This window comes from Miniopterus natalensis, chromosome 3, assembly GCF_054644295.1.
Source record: "Miniopterus natalensis isolate mMinNat1 chromosome 3, mMinNat1.hap1, whole genome shotgun sequence".
Taxonomy (NCBI): domain Eukaryota; kingdom Metazoa; phylum Chordata; class Mammalia; order Chiroptera; family Miniopteridae; genus Miniopterus; species Miniopterus natalensis.
The window spans coordinates 61534963-61555502 of record NC_142083.1 but is presented as its reverse complement, the minus strand read 5'-3'; the positions used below and the strand labels follow the sequence as shown (position 1 = coordinate 61555502).

General features: G+C 35.6%; 1 protein-coding gene across 5 annotated transcripts in view; it reads right to left on the bottom strand.

Annotated features, from left to right (window-relative positions):
* The window catches only part of APC (APC regulator of Wnt signaling pathway), a 112197-nt gene that overhangs the window by 24614 nt on the left and 67043 nt on the right, over window positions 1–20540 (bottom strand). For 4 of the 5 annotated variants that reach the window (XM_016224911.2, XM_016224912.2, XM_016224914.2 and 1 more), the window contains exon 8: window positions 9069–9173. The exons of the other annotated variant lie outside the window; for it this stretch is intronic. In XM_016224911.2, coding sequence (XP_016080397.1) covers window positions 9069–9173 — 105 coding nt within the window. The remainder of the gene's footprint in view (window positions 1–9068; window positions 9174–20540) is intronic. 5 annotated transcript variants of the gene reach the window in all.

The window sequence follows — 20540 nt, the reverse complement described above, 5'->3', positions numbered from 1 at the left end:
TTACAGAGTCACTAGACTTTAGGCAGAAGAATGGCACAATCAGAATTATGTCTCAAAAAGAGTATGGAGGACAGGATGGAGAGATCACAGGTGGGAAATGAGGAAGAGGGTATTTTTAATAGTTGAGGGGTTCTGAGGGCACAAAGTCAGGAAGTTAGAATAGGGAAATGCAGATGCCCTGTATTTAGGGGATAGAATCAATTGGTTTGCTAACTGATTGGATGTGAGTAAAGTGATGCTGGGAGTCAAGGACAACTTGGAAGTGCTGAGCTTGGATACATGGATATATAATGGTGCCATTAATGAATACATGAAGCCGAGGACTAGATGATGGCTTTCAGTGTGGGTACTGAGACCACCTTTGATTTTACTGACATCCAGTAAGAATGCTTAATGGGCATATGAAAACATGAGATGTAACTCTGGAAAGTTGGGGGCTGTAGATAAATATCTGGGACCTATCAAATACTAGCCATAGCTAAAGCCATTCATTAATAATTAAGAATGATTATAAGAATAGTGTTCAATTAGAAAGCAATATTAGCAGGTATTCTGCTACAATTCTTAACCTTTCAAAAGGAAAAGCTAGAAATAAGCTCTTTGAGGGTAGAAACCTCATTCCGTTCACTGCTGTATTCTCTTGGTACCAACGGAAGTCACAGGCTCACAGTAGGTACCCATAAAATATTTGTTGAATTATAAATGAATGAGGAGCTAGTAGTAAAATCCGTAACAGGGACACTATTGCTGGTTCTTTTTTATTTTTATTGATTTTAGAGAGAGAGGAAGGGAGGAGTAGAGGGAGAGGGATCTTCTTCAAAAATAAAATGGGAGTGCAAAATAGGCGAGGTACATGTGGGTTACTATACCATTCTGTCTGCCTCTGTAGAAGTTTGAAGTTTTCCGTACTAAAAATTTTAAAATGTTTATTAGCTGCAAAAAAGGCTCTTCAACCAATTTCATATTTTTCTCACTCTTGGTTGAACTTCATCACTACTTACTAGCTGTCACTAGAGATCTGGTTTTAAACTTGAAATAGAAAAGCTGAGAACCAATTCATAAGTGAATTCCATACATAGTTATATACTAATCAATCAGGGATCCGACCTGTATAGTTTACTTCTAGCTTTCTCTTTCTATTTAACTTCCAGGGGAGAATAATTACAGATCAAGAAACCCTATTTCTACGAGGGATGTCAGTCCTTCCAAACAACACATATTTATATTGTTATCTACTCTTTATCAGGGACTGCGGGAGCACGAAAATGGACAAAACTTAGACAAGATTCCTTGCCTGCTGAGCTTATAGTCTAGTGGGAGAAATACACAATAATCACACAAGTAAACGTAAAACTGCACATGTGGTAATCTTCAACAAAGAGAAGCACGCCAGGGCGACCTGTGACAGTGGGCTTGAGCTATTCAAACCTCGAGAAAGTCACGCTTGAGCTCAGACACGTATGAACTCATGATAACTGAGTGATGTAGGATAAAAAGAGCACTATATAAACAGGAATAGACTGTGCACATGCTGCAGAAGGAGGAAGCCTCGTAAATGAGGTACCCAAAGGCCACTGTGGCTGAAGTGGTGAGAGCAAAGCGTGACATAAAGCTGACAAGTTACTTGGAAGGAGCCAGATTATATGGCCATAATAAAAGGATTATCTTATTCTGAGAATTAAGGGAAGCCAATAAAGAGTTTTACAAAGAGGGTGATTTACTCTTCGTAAAAATCATTCTGGCAGAGTGCATGTAGGCAGGAAACCAGGTGAAAGACAGTGTACAATGAATTTCCACATGGTGGTAGAGAAAAGTGCACCAGGATAGAAGTTTTAACCGATCCTACTACAGTGATCTTAAGTCAAAGAGATCAATTTTCGTTTTCAATTAGTGTCAATAGTTTTTGTCTCTGAAGCAAATAATAAAACAAACAAACCCCAAGAAGCTGTCATGTGTGCAGATCCTATTAAGTTAAAGGAATCTTGGTGTAACTGAATCACAATTCCACAGATAAATATCCCTTATTTACATTAGGATCTGGAAGTAGATGTAGAATTGTTTTATTTTACTTTTTCACTATTTAAAAATAGTTGCTGGTAATTTTTAAAATTTTATTTTTCGATTACAGTTTACATTCAATATGATTTTGTATTGGTTTCAGGTATACAGCATAGTTGCTAGACAATCACACACTTTACAAAGTGATCCCCCCAATATTTCAAGTACCCACCATGCACCATATATAGGTATTACCATACTACTGACTATATTCTTTATACTGTACCTTATATCCCCGTGACTGTTTTGTAACTATCAGTTTGTACTTTTTATTTTAATATATCTTTATTGATTTCAGAAGAGGAAAGGAGAGGGAGAGAGAGAGATAGAAACATCAATGATGAGAGAGGCATTGATCTAGCCTGCAACCCGGGCATGTACCCTGACTGGGAATCGAACCCCGATCGCCTGGATCCCAGGTCGACGCTCAACCACTGAGCCACGCTCGGCTGGGCAGTTTGTACTTCTTAATGCCTTTGTCTTTTTCACCCTTTCGCCCCCAATACCCCTTCCTCTCTGGCAACTCTCAGTCTGTTTTATGCAACTATAAGTCTGTTTCTATTTTGTTAGTTCCTTTATTTTGTTGTTTAGATTCCACATATAAGTGAAATCATATGGTATCTGTCTTTCTCTCTCTCACTTATTTCACTTAGCATAAAACCTTCTAAGTCCACCCATGCTTTTGCAAATGGTAAGATTTCATTCTTTTTTATGGCCAAATAATATTTCATTGTATAAATGTACCACAGATTTGTTAGCTACTCATCTTATTGATGAGCACTTGGGTTGCTTACATATCTTGGCTATTGTAAATAATGCTACAGTGAACATAGGGGTGCATATATCTTTTCAAATAATTTTTTTTTTTTAATATATCTTTATTGATTTCAGAGGGAGGAAAGGAGAGGGGGAGAGAGAGAGATAGAAACATCAATGATGAGAGAGTCATTGATCGAGCCCGCAACCCAGGCATGTGCCCTGACCGGGAATCGAACCCCGATCGCCTGGATCCCAGGTCGACGCTCAACTGCTGAGCCACGCCCGGCCGGGCTATCTTTTCAAATTAGAGTTTCAGGTTTTTTCAGATATATACCCAGAAGTGGAATCACTGGGTCATAAGGCAGTTCCATTTTTAATTTGTTGAGGAACGTCCTCAGTTTTCCATAGTGGCTGCTCCAATCTGTATTCCCACCAACAGTGCATGAGGGTTCCCTTTTCTCCACATCCTCGCCAACATTTGCTGCATATTGATTTATTGATCAAAGACATTCTGATGGCTCTGAGGTAGTATCTCATTGTAGTTTTAGTTTGCATTTCTCAGATGATTAGTGACGTTGGGCATTTTTTCAAGTCTATTGGCATCTGTATGTCCTCTTTTGAGAACTGTTTATTCGGGTCCTTTGCCCATTATTCAATTGGATTTTTTTTGGTGTTAAGTATGAATTCTTTATAAATTTTGGATATTAACTCCTTATTGACTGTATCACTGGCAAATATCTGCTCCCATTCAGTAGGCTGTCTTTTCGTTTTGTTGATGATTTCTTTTGCTGTGCAAAACCTTTTTAGTTTGATGTAGTCCCATTTGTTCATATTTTCTTTTGTTTCCCTTGCCTGAGGAGGTGTATCAGCAAAAATATTGCTAAGAGAAATGTCAGAGATTTTACTGCCTATGTTTTCTTCTAGGAGATTTATTGTTTCAAGTCTTAGAATTAAGTCTTTAATCCATTTTGAGATTTTTGTGTATGGCGTAAGGTGGTGGTCTAGTTTCACTTTTTTCATGTATCTGTCCAATTTTCCCAAAAGCATTGATTGAATAGACTATCTTTACCCCACAGTATGTTCTTGCATCCTTTGTCAAATATTAATTGACCATGTAAGTGTGGGTTTATTTTTGGGCTCTCTATTCTGTTCCACTAATCCGTGTGTCTGTTTTTATGCCAGTACCATGCTGTTTTGTTTTTTTTAAAAAAAATTAAGTTTACTGATTGATTTTAGAGAGAGGAAGGGGTGAGGGGAGAAACACCAATTTGGATTTGTTGTTTCACTTATTTATGCACTCACTGGTTGATTCTTGTATGTGCCCTGACCAGAGATTGAACCCGCAACCTTGGCGTATTGCAGGTGATGGGTGATGCTCTAACCAACTGAGCTACCTGGCCAGGGCCATTACACCGTTTTTATTACTACAGCCTTGTAATATAGTTTGATATCGGGTAATGTGATACCTCCAATTTTGTTTTTTCTCCAGATTGTTTTGGCTATTTGTGGTCTTTTGTGGTTCCATATAAATTTTTGGATTATTTGTTCTAGCTCTGCGAAAAATGCCAGTGGTATTTTGATAGGAATTGCGTTGAATCTATAGACTGCTTTGAGCAGTACGGACATTTTTAACAATGTTAATCCTTCCTATCCATGAATACAGCATATGCTTCTTCAACGTCTTATAATTTTCCAAGTGCACGTCTTTTACCTCCCTGGTTAAATTTATTCCTAGATATTTTATTTTTCTGATGTAATTGAAAATGGGGTTGTTTTCTTAATATCTCTTCTGATAGTTCATCATTGGTGTATAAAAATGCAACTGATTTCTGAATATTTATTTTGTATCCTGCTACTTTAAGTAATTCATTTATCATGTCATTTGCAAATAATGACAGTTTTACTTTTTCTAATTTGGATGCCTTTTATTTCTTCTTTCTTTTATTTCTAATTTGGATGTCTTTTATTTCCCTGACTGCTGTGGTTAGGACTTCCACTATTATGTTGAATAAGGGTGGCAAAAGTGGACATCCCAATCTTGTTCCTGATCTTAAGAGCAACACTTTCAGTTTTTCCCCACTGAAGATGATGTTAGCTGTGGGTATGTCATAAATGGCCTTTATTATGTAAAGGTATGTTCCCTCTATTCTCACTTTGCTGAGTTTTTATCATAAATGGGTGATGGATTTTGTCAAATGCTTTTTCTGCATCTACTGATGATCGTATGATTTTTATCATTCATTTTATGTGGTGTATCGCATTAAATGTTTTGTGATATGATGTAGCATTGTTTTAAACAGTGAAAGTAACCAAATAAATGGCATTAGTAACCAAACTAATGCCATAAAACATTGATTTGTGGAAAAATCTATAACTGATATTGCCAAATGTGCTTGCAATGTTCACCACTGAATCCACTACACTATCAGAATTTATCATTTAAAGAATGAATACTTGCCCCAATTTACTATTTTTAATAGACTTCATGATATTACAAAAATCCAAATAATACATAAAAGCATAAACAAGAAAGTAAAAAAACACAGAAATCCCAACACTCAGAGATAACACTGGTAACATTTTGAAGAACATTTTTCCAACACTTCTCTATGCACATAACACGTGTCTACATACTATGTATAATATAAAAAATCATACAATACTTGCCTTTTTATTATTTTTTAAATCTTTTTTTAAATCCTCACTAGAGAAAATTTTTTATTGATTTTTGAGAGGAAAAAAACATTGACGTGAGAGAGAAACACTGGTTGCTTTCCATACATGTCCAACAGGGATGTAACCCACAACCTAGGTATGTGCCCTGACCAGGAATCAAACCTACCACCTTCTGGTGCACAGGACAATGCTCCAACCAAATGAGCCACCCAACTAGGGCAATACTTGTCTTTTTAAAAGCAAAGTATGTTATAATTATTTTTCTAAGTTAATAACATTTGTCAATATTCAACAAGCATTTATTAAACACTATCTGCCAGTTGTTTGGGGTACAATGGTAAGCAAGTGCAATATAGTTCAGCTTAAAGGACTTTAAAAGGGCAGGTAGAGAATTAAACCAACAAATTGTGTTAAATGCTGTGAGAACAACAGTAAAAAGTACCTGAGAATACTTTATCTATTTCAGGGAGGTGGGAACAAGAAAAATGCCCTGAAAGAAGTGCCATTTAAAACTGAGGGGAAGGATGAGTAAAACACATACAAGTGAACTGAAGTAGAAGAGAGTTCCAGGCCCAGGGAACATCACACGGAAGGCCTGGACATACTTAATGATGTGAAGAAGTTGAGCTGAGTGAGTAGAGAGAAACAGGGCAAACAGAAACACTGCTGGAAGAGCAGGTATCATAAAGAACCTATATACTATTCTATGGACAGTGGATAGCCACTGAATTACTTAAACAAATAAGTGATATGACCAAATTTGTGTTTTAGAAGGATCGCTCTGATTAAAATTTGAAGAATATACTAGAAAAGGCAAGGCTGAAGGCTAAAACAAAAGTTAGATCTCTGTATAAATAGATGTAATGTCATTTTAAACATTTACATGGATGTACCATGTAAGTTCCATGAGGCTAGGGAGTGTCTGTCTTCTTCAATTCTCTATTTCCAGTATCTGGTACAAAGTATTTATTTCTTTAAAAATAACTGCCCTGGCCAGTATGGCTCAGTTGGTTGGAGCCTGTCTGTGCACTGAAGGGTCATGGTTCGATTCCAGGCCAGGGCACACACGCAGGTTACAGGTTTGATCCCCCAGTCAGGGCGGGTATGGGAGGCAACCCATCTATGTTTCTATCTCACATGGATGTTTCTCTCTCTTCCTTCTTCTCTAAAATCAATAATAAAAAAATCCTATTACTAGTTATTAATAACAACGTTACCTTTAATGACTATCTACTATATGCCAGGGATTATATTAAGTGCATATTGCATTTAATTCTCGTAACTATATCATCTTATTTTATGAAGAGGAAACACTAAAACTCAGAGTTTATTTGTCTAAGTTTAGTCTCTTGGCTAGTTAGTGGGGGAGTGGGATTTAATCCCAGGTCTGCTGACTCCAGAGCCACTTGACCACTTATCCACAGTTGACTGATAAATTTAACTAATTATTTATTGATTAATGTACATTCCAGTTATTGTTTTTTACTATTATAAATAATATGATGATGAATCTCTTCAAACATGTGTGAGCACTCTTGACTGATTACCTCATTAGGGTAAATTATGAGCTGGCACATTATAAATTTAGATACATATTACAAAATTGCTGTTCAGAAAGGTTGTTCCATTTCATACAAATAGAGGCCGCATATGAGAATGCCTGTTAAGTATTATCAACGCTGAGTGTTATTGACCTTAGCCAATTAATGGCCTCCAAAAATATCTCATTTTGGTTGTAGTTTATATTTATACATCATTATTAATAAAACTGATAATCTTTCCACGTGTTCACAAGTCATTTCTATTTCCTTTTAATTCCTGTTCATGTCTTTTGCCCGTGTTTTAACAGTCTTAAAATAGTTAATTTATAGATACTCTATATGTCCTGAATTTTAACTTTTTCCGTGTTACAAATATTTCAAATAATGTGATCTTGGTTTTTGTTTGCTATGTAACCTTGCTATGATTCTATGGCACACTGAAGTTTTACGTTTTTCTGTGAAACCTACTGATTCTTTCTTTTATGGTTTCATACCTCCTTCATGATTATAAAAATTCTACCCACACTTTCTTCTGATCTTTTAATATTTTTAAGTTTTCATTTTTTAAAATATGTCTTTATTGATTTCAGAGAGAGGATGGGAGAGGGGGAGAGAGAGAGATAGAAACATCAATGATGAGAAAATCACTGATCAGCTGCCTCCTGCACGCCCCCTACTGGGGATCAAGAACGCAACCTGGGCATGTGCCCTGACCACGATCTCCTGGATTCTAGGTCGATGCTCAACAGCTGAGCCATGCCAGCAGGGCAACAGTTTTTATTTTTGACATTAAATCTAATCTATTTAGGATTAATTCTGATGAAAGAAATGTGATAAGGATTCAATTATTATTTTTCAAATGGATACCCAGATGATTGGATAGGTAAGGCTTTAAAGCATATAATAATGGAAATATGACCCAAAGCATCAATGGTAAATTTAATCCTAAGCAGAGAATTTTTTTCTGTCAAGAAGGAACTTTCCTTTTTTCTACATATGTGTAGAAACACATAAGCTTCCCAAATAATTCCCTAAACAACAAAGAAGTAACTCAAATATGTTACTTAAATATAATTTCTTTTGCACTAATTTATCATCCATAACTTAAGAGTTTTCCCCACTACAATGCTAACTAGTAATACTAAAATGAAGTATCTCTTTGTTTTTAACTTAGTAAAATAAATGTAAATACTTAAGTATGAGACATTTTAAGCTTTACATTTTAATGAACAGAAGCATGCCCCCTTTTAATAAATAATATCAAAAATAACCTATAGACACTAAAGAAATAGTTTATATCAACAGTAGGAAAATTACCTTTAAACAAACTTAGTGGAATTCTATTTTTTTAAAAAAAACATTCATTTACAGCATAAAAATATTCACTGAAACAATATGGAGCATACAGAACACCCCAAAGAAAAATTCTGTCATATTAGGATGCATCCAAAAAAACTAATAAAAAAATTGATGGCAGATAACAATTCTATATTAGAAAAAAATAAAGTTAACCTTCATAATGTTGCTAAAAATGATGTGATAATAAATTAACATCACTAGGCTATGTCTCTTTACTTTTTATTGGCATTAGAATCATCTTTTCAAAGATAAGTCCTGATTTCTAGAGATTTATGTAATCTTGGAGTACAAGAGAAAACAAGAACTATAATAAAGTCCTTGTGATCATTTTTTAAAAGCATAAAAATGTCTTCGCAAAGAAAGCCTTAGAGAAAGAGCAAACCTATTCAATGCAAGCAATAACTAGGTCAAATCACACATATAATCAAAATGCAGCTTAGTGTTTTTCAAAAAACTCTATTCATACCAATCATTTTAGACTAAAACAGAAACACACAATTTATACTATAAAATATATTTAGAAATTTGAAAACATTGTTAGATGTAATAAAGAAAAATGATAGCATTTTGGTACCGAATTCTTCTGAAGATATCCAAGATTGACAGATCATTCTGAGGACCATCTCATATTTCTTTTAAAATATTTAAATAGTTAATTTAAAAAAATTTATTTACCTGACCACTACCAGAAGTTGCCATGTTGATTTCTGCCACTCCTTGACCTTCATTCTGCCGCTCAGCTTCATGTGAGCCAGCTTCATGCTTGTTCTGAGATGACCTCTGTTAATACGGAGTTAACATCATTACATACAAAAATGGTGTAGGCTTTTTTAGCTCACAGCTTTTTTCCTTTCTTGTTTTAAAGCTCTGAATGCATCAATTATACAGGTTTACAAAGGCATGGAACTGCAGTTCAGACTTCATAACCTCCAGCATGGTTGGCAGCTGACTATTTTGGTAAGAGCAAAGTGAAGTGTGTCCCTTGAGCATTAGAGCTGCATGAGACAAAGGATTTTCTGAGACTCACAGACACACCATCCTCCACCAGCTGTGCTCACATCACTATCAGGAATACAACTAGAACAAATAACAGTCTTTTCTGCAAGGTCACATGATTCTGTCATTTAACAGAGCTGCAAATTCAACACAAACTATTACTTAAGCTTATAAATACCTCCTGTGTAAGTATACTTATAAACAGAATATATATATACATGCTAATAAAAATCAAGAAACAAATAGGTAAGATCTTAGATTCTGATATACATAAAACTAAAAACCTTTTCTATGTATGAAATGAAAATGACAGATTATATGAAATGAAAATGACAGATTATATCCAGTAAAAGCAGCCATTTCAAGATAAATTATATCCAGTATAAAGCAGTAGCTTTCTAAAAATAACACTGCGGAATCAAAGAAAATAATTCTGCCTTTTTTAATAGAAACAATTACAACTGTGATTACTCTAGGAAAATGACACTCCAAAATAAAAATTATACTTTGAAAAATGTGACATGATAGTGGATAGTTGTCTTACAAAATGGATTCCACTGGAACTTCTTTAAACATCAAGCTTTTCTAGACCATTTAAAATGTAACTTAAAAATTAATCCACATACAACATATCCATCAATAAACTAGTATTGTTATATATAGTCTAAAAGTGAAGTAGCACCAATAATTCGGAAATAGAAGAAAAAATAGTACCATCTGAAAATGACACTATAAAATTCAACAGAATCAACAAAAGTAGAGACATACAAAGTCAAACTAGAAACAAAATGAATCAAAACCCTAGAAAACCACAAAGATTTGACAGTAACATTGAAGATGTCAATGTAAAAGTACTGAGCACCTGCTGTTTTAGTTACTTGCATTATATGACAAGGAATACAGCACTAGTAAAAGCAGACATTGTTCTATGCACTCTTGGAGCATCTAGCCCGGTCAGGGATACTATCAAATAATGAGAGAAATAACACTAAAGTTAAAACTTTGGCAAGTGCTCTGAAAGAAGGGTACAAGTTGTTTTAAGAATATATAACAGAAGGAATGACATGGTCTGGAAGTCTGGGGAAGAGCTCTCTTAGGAATACTGTTTGAACTGATATCTGAAGAATAAACAGGAGATTTAGGAAAGGGGATAGAGGTAGAGGATGATGTTTTTTAGGTAAACAGAAGATCATATGCAAAGAAGCTGAGGTGTAAGGAAGCATGGCTTGGTTTAGTACGTCAGAGAATCATGGTGTGGAGGGTAGAACAAAAAGATAGTGAAATAATTTACTGATTTTTGTTGCATTTTTGTGTGATTCTCAGATAACACTCAACTAATACTAGTATATTAATGAGAAAAGTTGTGTGGAAATTGATTTTTTAAAGTCAATTTTTAAATAGTCTAAATAGGAAACAGGAGATCAGTGTGGAGGCTAATAATGTATTAATTAAGTGTGAGATGATGGTGCTTTGCTCTAGGGAAGCAGTGATGGAGATAAAAGAAGTGGAGACATAGAGGTAAATCTGAAGGACTTGGTGATAGACTGGATGTGGTGAATGGAGGAAGAGATCTGGTGTTAAGAATTACTCATATGTTCCTTAGCTCATACAATTTAACAATGATGATGTCAATCACAGAGATAGGTAATAACTTACAGAGGATAAGGGTTTTCTGAAGGACGTGGGGTGGTAAGAAGAGCTTAGAAAGAGATCATTTATTATGTTTTAGATATGCTGGATTTAAAGTGCCTTTGAGATGCCTAAGTAGGCACGAGTACTTAGGAGTCTGGAGCTCAGAGCTAGAAAAATGAATTTGAGAGCCAATAGGAATACAAATGATAACTGAAGCCCTAAGCACAAATGAGATGCTCTTAGGGAGAGACAATACACAGAAAAGAGGAATAAGCCTTAAGGAATGCCTACAATTAATGTCACATAAAGGAACATGAGCCTTTAAAGGCCAAAGAGGTGGGGAAAAACCAAAAGAGTACATCTTGGATGCCAAGAGAAGAGTATTTCAAACAACAGGAAGTATTCAGTAATGTGAGAAGTGTCAAGATGAAAACTGAAAATGTCAACTTAATTCACAATATAAAAGTCACATATTAGCGAAACTATAGGAGTAGAAATTAGACTGGCTTACATTAAGAGTGAATGGTGGGGAGAAAATGTAGACTTGGAGTCTACAAACACCTTTGGAGTGGGGATTGGGAAAGACAATGAGGGAGGGAAGGGGATACATGAAGAAAGACCGCTGCAGAGAGAGGTGGGATTGAGGAAGTTTCATTTTATATTTTTAAACATAAGTTTTGAGCCTGTGTAAATGCCAATGGAAAGGTGCCATAGAAGAGGAAGAAGATAAATATTTGAGAGAAAAGAGATGAGTAAAAAGTTCCTGAGAAGGCAGGCGTTAAGAATCCAAAGTGCAGGAAGGAAGAAGGAAGGCAAAATGCTTCCTAGCAGGAGGGAGAGGTAGTTTCTACGATAGCTACTGTTTTCTCTGTGAAGGAGAAGGTGGAATTATTAGAGGGAGGGAGATAAGGGTTGAAATAGTTATTTCCAACAGAGGGAGAATGGGGGATCCAGACAAATACCACAGGCATGCAGGACGGCCAGGCCCATTCGATGATGATCAAGTTAAAAAAAATCTAATTTTTAGCACGTATCATACCGATCACTTACCACTTAGCATAAATGTTATATGCATTTATCACTTGTCATCTATTAATTTAATTCTCATAATAACTCTGTGAGGTAGGTACAATTACTAAGTCCATTTTACAGATGAAGAAACTGAGACATAGGGAAGACAAATATCTAGCTTTAAGTCACATACCTAGTAAATAAGAGCCAGAGCTGGGATCACAACCCAGGTAGTCTGATTCCAAAGCCCAACCTAATATTTAAGACTTACTACCTTTATCTTTTCCCTCCTTTCCTATTTACTTCCTTTTATTCTTTCACTGATCCTAGGCTACAGGCCTGCCTGCACTCCCTGAACACTGTGTAAAACTAGTGCTAACACTGAAGGCAAAGAGGCTGTTTCTGATCCCTATGAAAGAATAATCTAAGTAGTTTCCTCATTTCTATTGTTGCGAGATAACTTACCTAAAGTCTTCTAGCCTGGGACTAAAATGTATTTTTGTTGTTGAGGTATTTACATACCACAAAATTCATCCATTTTAAGTGTACAATTCAATGATCTTCAGTAAGTTTACCGAGCATCATCACCATAACTCAGTTTTAGAACATTTTCATCCTTCTAATAAGGTCCCTTGTACTCATTTACAGTGAATCCTCATTACTCCCACAGCTCCAAGCGACTACTTTCTGTCTTTATAAACTTGTCTTTTCTGGATATTTCTTACAACTGGAATAAGTGGACTTACAGGTTTCGCTTCTTTTACTTAGCAAGTTTTTGAGGTTCATCCATGCTCTGGTATGTATCATCAATTTATTTCTTTTTATTGCCTAACAGTATTCCACTATAAGGATATACCACATTTGCATGTCATTTGTATTCATTCACCAGGAGGTATATATACATTTGCATTATTTCTACTTTAGGGCTAGTATGAATAATACTGCCATAAACATTCAAATTAAAGTCTTTGTGTAGACAAACATTTTCATCTCTTAGATACCTAGAAGTGGAATTACTGGGTCACATGGTACCTCTATGTTTAATATTTTGAGGAACTGTCAAACTATTTTCCAAGTGACTGTACCATTTTACAGTCTTATCAACACAGTATTTATTCACATACCTGCAATGCGTAGTACTGTCTTTATGATTATAGACATTCTAATGGATGTGAAACGGTATCTCATGGTTTTGATTTGTATTTCCCTAATACTAATGATGTTAAGCATATTTTTGTGCATTTATTTTATATATACATACATTTTTTCTGGTGCAATGTCTATTCAAATCTTTTGTCCCTTAGTAATGAGTTGTAAGAGTACTCTGCATAGGATCTTAATAAATATTTCTCACTGGCCATTATCTAGAGTTTTTAAAAACCATGGTACAATTTTCCTCAAAGTTCTTTAAATAACCTGTCAGAAAGAATACACAAATACGTGGTGGCACTGGCTGTCTCATATATCCTTTTGTAACTTTTGGAATTTAAATCATGTGCAATAAATTACACCCCTTAAATTATGTCCAGCATCTAGATGCTAAACCAGAGTTGTTAGAAAGTAAGGCAAAGACAATGTGATAAGCAATACACTCAGTGGTGGATAAATTATTTGGCAGAAATCTTCTCTTGTCTACAATGCATATGAACTAATTTTTAAGTGTTGAATCCCCAGTTTTCTCCATTTTCCAGATTCTCCCTCTGATCTCTATTAGAAGAATGACAATAATGGAATAAAGAAACTTCAAACAGCAAAATTTAAAAAGCTAGAAAGACAACAGTAGCATTAACTCAAAGCAGAAGATATCAAGCAAAAATATAAAATGTAGTGCTGCTCACTGAAAAAGAAAGTCTCTTAAAAAATTATTTTTAAAATAAAATGTAGTCTTCTCCAAAGAGGATAGGTAAACAGACGTATGAAAAGATGCTCAACATCAATAATCATCAGAGAAATGCCAATTAAAACCACAATGAGATACAACCTCACACCTGTCAGAATAGCTACCATCAATAAATCAACAAACAACAACTGCTGGCGAGAATGTAGAGGAAAGGAAACCCTTGAACACTGTTGGTGGGAATGCAGATAGGAGAAGCCACTGTGGAACACAGTATGGAGGTTCCTCAAAATATTAAAAATGGAACTGCCTTATGACCTAGTAATTCCACTTCTAGGTATATATCCAAAGAAGCCTGAACCACCAACCAGAAGGAATATATGCACCTCTATGTTCATACCAGCGTTGTTTACAATAGCCAAGATATGCAAGCAACCCAAGCGCCCAATAGACAAGTGGCTAAAAAAGCTGTGGTGCACATATATAACGGAATATTACTCGGCCATAAAAGAGAATGAAATCTTACCATTTTTAACGGTATGAATGTACTATTATATATATAACAGAATATTAGTCGGCCATAAAAGAGAATGAAATCTTACCATTTTTAACAGTATGAATGTACTATTATGTTCAGTAAAATAAGACAGTCAGAGAAAAACAAATACCATATGATTTCACTTATATGTGGAATCTAAAGAACAAAACAAACAAACGAAATTGAAATAGACTCATAGATACAGAGAACAGGCTGATGGTTGCCAGGGGGGAGGGGTTGGAGGACTGAGTGAAAAAGGTGAAGAAATTAAGAAGTACAAATTAGTAGTTACAAAATAACTACTAATGTAAAGCATTAGCATGTAAAGTAAATGTAAACTAAAGCAGATGTAAAGTACAGGGAATATAGTCAATAATACTGTAATAACTATGTATGGTGATAGCTGGGTACTGGAAATATCTGGAGGAACACTTTATAAAAGTATATGATTGTCTAACCAATGTGCTGTATATCTGAAACTAATACAAACTAACATTGAATATAGACTGTAATTGAAAAATAAAATAAATAGTGTAATACATTTGATTAAGGAAAAAAAAAAACACAGGTAAACTACACTGGAAAGCCAAAGGGGTCATAACAACCAGAAAACTGCATACAACAATGGCAAAGAAACTGAAAAAGGAGCAGAGAGAGTTTTTGTTTTGTCCTTAAGAATCACCATTGCAAAATGGACACTTACTGTTTATATTACAAATATTTGGTTTATATTGGCTTAAGACAGCCAGTTAAACTGCTTTTAGGAATATGACTATTGTACTTAAAACTGCCTACTTAATAAATACATTTTTCCACATATTCCAAATTCAGATATACTGAAGCCAAAGTTCCTAAGACATTAAAAAGTCAGGCATAGATGAAAATATTCTTTAAAAAGAATAAATAAATCCTAGCTGGTCTGGCTTAGCGGTCAGAGCATCAGCCTGCGGACTGAAGGGTCCCGGGTTCAATTCCAGTCAAGGGCACATACCTCGGTTGCAGGCTCAATCCCCAGCCCCGGTGGGGTCATGTGTGAGGCAACCAACTGATCTTTCTCTCCCCCCACCGCTCTCTCCCTTCTACTCTCTCTGAAAAGCAATGGGAAAAATATCCTTGGGTGAGTATTCAAAAAAAAAAAAAGAATAAATATGCTAATAAACTTCTGGACTCTATTCCTTCAAAAATTATACTTTTAACATTATAAACAATTGTCTTCCCTGTGTATAGATGTGTCTACACATTTTTGGTTTATGTTTATTTTTAATATATCTTTACTGATTTCAGGAGGAAGGCAGAGGGACAGATAGAAACATCAATGATGAGAGAATCATTGATCGGCTGCCTCCTGCACGTCCTCTACTGGGGATCAAGCCCACAACCCAGGCATGTGCCCTGACCAAGAATCAAACTGTGATTCCTGGATCATAGGTTGATGCTCAACAGCTGAGCCATGCTGGCCGGGCCACATTTTTGGTTTAAAACAGAACTGTACGTTTGAGCAAATACTCTTGGAATGGGTAAATGGGTAGAAAAATGTGCTGGTGATAAGAAGACGTCAATTTGTTTTGTATACAAACATATCTCTCATTATAAAAGCTGTACACAGTTATTAAAAATTTCAAAACAAAAGGCCAAACTAGGAAAACAAGGAGGCATTAAGGATATCTATCTGCATTGTCAAATTATTTTTCATGCACACATGTATCCTTTTAAAAATGGGATCAAAGTGTGAATACTATTTTGTATATTGTAAACATTTTTAAATATAAATGCTTCCTCATATTTTTACTAATTATATTTAGAAAAAGGTAGTAATGTTTCATTCTATGCATTCTCTTTTTTTCCCATGTGGCCCGTGATGTGAGTCTGAATCTGGCTGTGTATCCAAAACTTTCCAGTTCTTCCCTAAATACTAAGCAAATTTTTCTTAGCAACAATTCTGTTCTTTATTTTCCAATGTGGATTTTTATTCAGCTTTTAAAAAAAATCTTTTCAGTTCATCTTTACCCACTTCCCTTTACATTTCATCCTGATGCCACTTCATTCTGTTTCTGTATGACTCTGCTCTTGTTGCACAGAGACAGGTCTTCCTGTAGTTGACTTAAAGAGAAAATACTTCCTGAAAATTTATTTTTTTTGAGCCACCCAGATACTATCTCTTTTCCTGACTCAGCAATGGTTTACTTAAGGCCCATGTTGGTTTTCTTTTTATTCACCTATAAACAAGGGGAGAAGTGCATAAATTCAGTGGCTGTCAACAGCTGAGGGGATGGTCTTCTAAGTTATACTACCCTCCCCCATCCTTCTGCATGGTGATCAAAACCAATTTTCAGATATTTAGTTGCAGGGCTGACAGATATGCACAAGATCCAGTTAACATTCAGTTTGTAGCAGATATTAATATACTGCACTTGTGTTCCACTGAAGTAGTACCTTCCTCTTACTCCCACTGCTTGGTCTTGTACTTAATGATAGTATATTAAACATGACTTTTCCCAGCATGTACTGCTTCTAATGTTTTTGCTGTCTCTAAGCACCTCTCAAGTTCTTTACTAATCATCATCATCAAGGCATAATTATTGAGTCAATCTGGGTTATAGAGGAAGATAAGTATAAACATCTAAATTTTGGCTTTGGCTCTTTTTAAAATGCTTTCCTGTTATCACAGTTACATATATAGTTTAAATAATCATTATTTCTAAAGACTCCTGACAATAAACAGAGGTCTCTCATGCTTGCCTGCCCTGTCCCATTTCCTACTCTCTAAAGGCAAACATTTCACCTCTTTCAGAGAATTTTTCTGGGGGTGAGGGGACATTTACCTATCTCTAAATAACCTGCTTGTATTGCTATTTCACAATTTTCAGCTGAATGCATTATTTATTGACTTCCCATTATGTAAGAAGAGAACTGGGTTCTCTTTTACCACTACCCCACCCTCAACACCACATTTATCCTGTTCCTCCATCCCTCCAATATTGCTTTACAGTTAAGATCAATTTTTCACCATTTACATTATTTTGACTATTAAATTCTAATCATGGCTAACAGGTGGTGTACTCTGATTGTTTTTCTTTACAATTTCTTTCCATCCATGGTGTTAAAGGTTATAGTTTTTGCTTTGTGTATTTTGTTATGTATTTATGACATCATCAGTTTCTATTTTTAAAATTTTTAAAAATATATCTTTATTCATTTCAGAGAGAGGAAGGGAGAGGGACAGAGAGAGATAGAAACATCAATGATTAGAGAGTCACTGACTGGCTGCCTCCTGCACACACCCCACTGGGATCGAGCCCAGGCATGTGCCCTGACCGGGAATCGAACCGTGATCTCCTGGATCATAGGTTGATGCTCAATTGCTGAGCAACTCTGGGCAACATCATCAGTTTCTCTCCTACTGTGTCAATTTCTTTTCCTTTCAATAAATTAAAAAACATTAAGTAGTCTACTGATTTTGTCTTCTTAGATTTCTCTCTCCTGGAATCTTCTCAACTGTTCCAATATAGACTGCTTACTTTAAAATTTGTCTTACAACTTCCCTTTATCTTCCTTCTGGGGGTTTTCATCTCTTTCTCTTATAATTGTATTTCCTGTCTTGGATCCCAAATCTTCATTTTTCTTGCTTTACATCTTCATTTAGTTTAACTATATACTCTAATAGCTTCCAGAAAGTGGTATATGAAAAATACATATTTTTTAACCTGTGCCTATCTAAAAATGTGTTCTACTTTAAAATTGAATAGGCAGTTTGACTAGAGGTAAATTTATAGGTTGGTGTGGTATAACATCAAATATATATTATCTTTGTCTCTTCCTTTCTGGCACAGAACTTCAAAAACCCTTGGAATTTCTTGATTTTTTTGTGCAAACAGGGTGACTCAAGGTCTCCTAGAAAGTTTCAGGATAGGGGGTAATCACTGGAAAAGCCAACAACATTACTAGAGCATTGACACTCGGGGCCAGACTGACCTCCAGGGAGAGGAAGGGGCTGGAAACTGAGTTCAATCATATAGCCACTTATTTAATTAAGCATGCCTATGTAATGAAGCCTTAATAAAAACTCTGGACACCAAAGCTCAGTGAACTTCGTGGTTGATGAACACACTTAGGTGCCGGGAGAGTGATATGTCCAGATTCTACGAGGAGAGAGCATGGGAGCTCTGCATCCTCCATTCCGCACCTTCTCCAGATCTTACCCTACGTATTTCTTCATTTAGCTGTTCCTAATCTGTATCCTTTATAATAAAACTGTAATTGTCAGTGTAGTACTTTTGATGAGTTCTGAGTCATTTTAATGCATTATCAAATCTAATGGGGTTGTGGGAAGCCCCAAATTTGTAACAAGCTGGGTGCCTTGGCATCTGAAATGGGGGCAGTCTGGCAAAGGATTCTGCCCTAAACTGTAGGGTCTATGCTAACTTCAGGTAGTTTCAGAACTGAATTACACTGCAGTATACCCATCTGGGGTGAAATTTATAGCAAGGTGGGCAAAGTGAAGGGGGTTTAGGGACACTGAAAACTTGCAAGTGGTGCCTTAAGTGAAGGTTGTCTCGTGAATGACTTTACCCTGTGGGGTCTTCATTAGCTCTGGGTAGTGTCAAAACTGAATTGAACTGTAGGACACCCAGTGTGGGTGTCAGAGAATTTCTCCATTCTCTTCCAGGAATTCCTTTTCATTTGGATATTGAACACTCCTATTGCATGATACTCTGATTTTCTCATCTTTTCTATTTTCCATCTCATTATCTTTTTGTTCTACTTTCGAAGGAATTTGTCTTCTAACCTTTCTAGTGAGTTTTTCACTTCACTATCACAATTTTAATTGCCAACAATTCTTTTTTAAATTCTCCAAATGTCCCTTTTATATACCATTCTTTTCTTGCTTTTTGGATGCATTATCTTTTATCTGAGAATATTAATGTTAGTTTTATTTTTTAAAAGTTTTCTTCTTGCCTGGCCGGGGTGGCTCAGTGGTAAAGCATCAACCTATGAACCAGGAGATCATGGTTCGATTCCCAGTTGGGGGCGTGCAGGAGGCAGCCAATCAGTGACTCTCTCTCATCATTGATGTTTCTATCTCTCTCCCCCTCTCTCTTCTTCTCTAAAATCAATAAAAACATATATATTTTAAAAAAGTTTTCTTCTTCCTGCATAATATGTTTCCATGAAATCTCTCTCATTAGAAACTTTCTTAACATGCTGGGGGTCTTTAGCTCTCCATGCATATTTAAGAGTGGGCTACCTAAGAAAAGGTTAAGTAAAACTCTACGCCTGAGGGATGCAGTTTGTCAACTACAGCTATCCTGTAGGGTGGCCTGGCTACATTGTTTTATTGAGGATTCCTCCACTATTAGTGTCTTTCCATCTCTTTTGGGGGCGAGGGTGTGGTCATATTTCATAGAGAAGTTGCTTCCAGAAACTTGCCTATATTGTAAGCCTGGATGCCAGTGAAGATTTCAGCATTTAGTAAGTAAATTTTCACTTAATTTAGTTTTTAGTATGGTACCTCCAACTTCAATTATAGGCTTACTCTACCCAAAGCTCCATTGTTTTACTCTTTCGAATAACTCATCTTTTGCTTGGACTGAAAAGGAATAGTCACCCAGCTATGCAGAGCTGAAGAGAAGTTCTGGAGTCTCCACCAACTTCTTAATAAATTTTCAATCTTCTTGCTTTTAGCCATCATCCAAAGGTCTCTAGTGTAACCAATTCCGGAATCTTTAAGACTCCACAGTGTAAAACAAATTGCTTCATGACTTCCTACTGCTGAGATGGGGGTCAACTCTCTACCGTATGTTACAATAATGCATTTGTTTACCTGCTTCCCAGCTCCCCAAATTTTATTGATGCCACCTCCCTTGGTCTCTGTGCCTCTTTCACTTTATTCTTTTACTGTCATTTTAATGGGGTTTGTGGAGTAAGCATAGATAAATGTGTATGGTCAGTTTGTACTATGAGAATTACTAGAAGAAAACAGCTTATTTACTAGCTGATAATAGCTAAATTAAGTTAGTTATGTCATTATATGTAAATTGACAACCAAAATAAGGCATCTTTATTTATGGCTCTATAAATTTTTAATTGTCTAAAAATTATAAAGAAATAAAATTAATCAAGGTTTTTAATAATT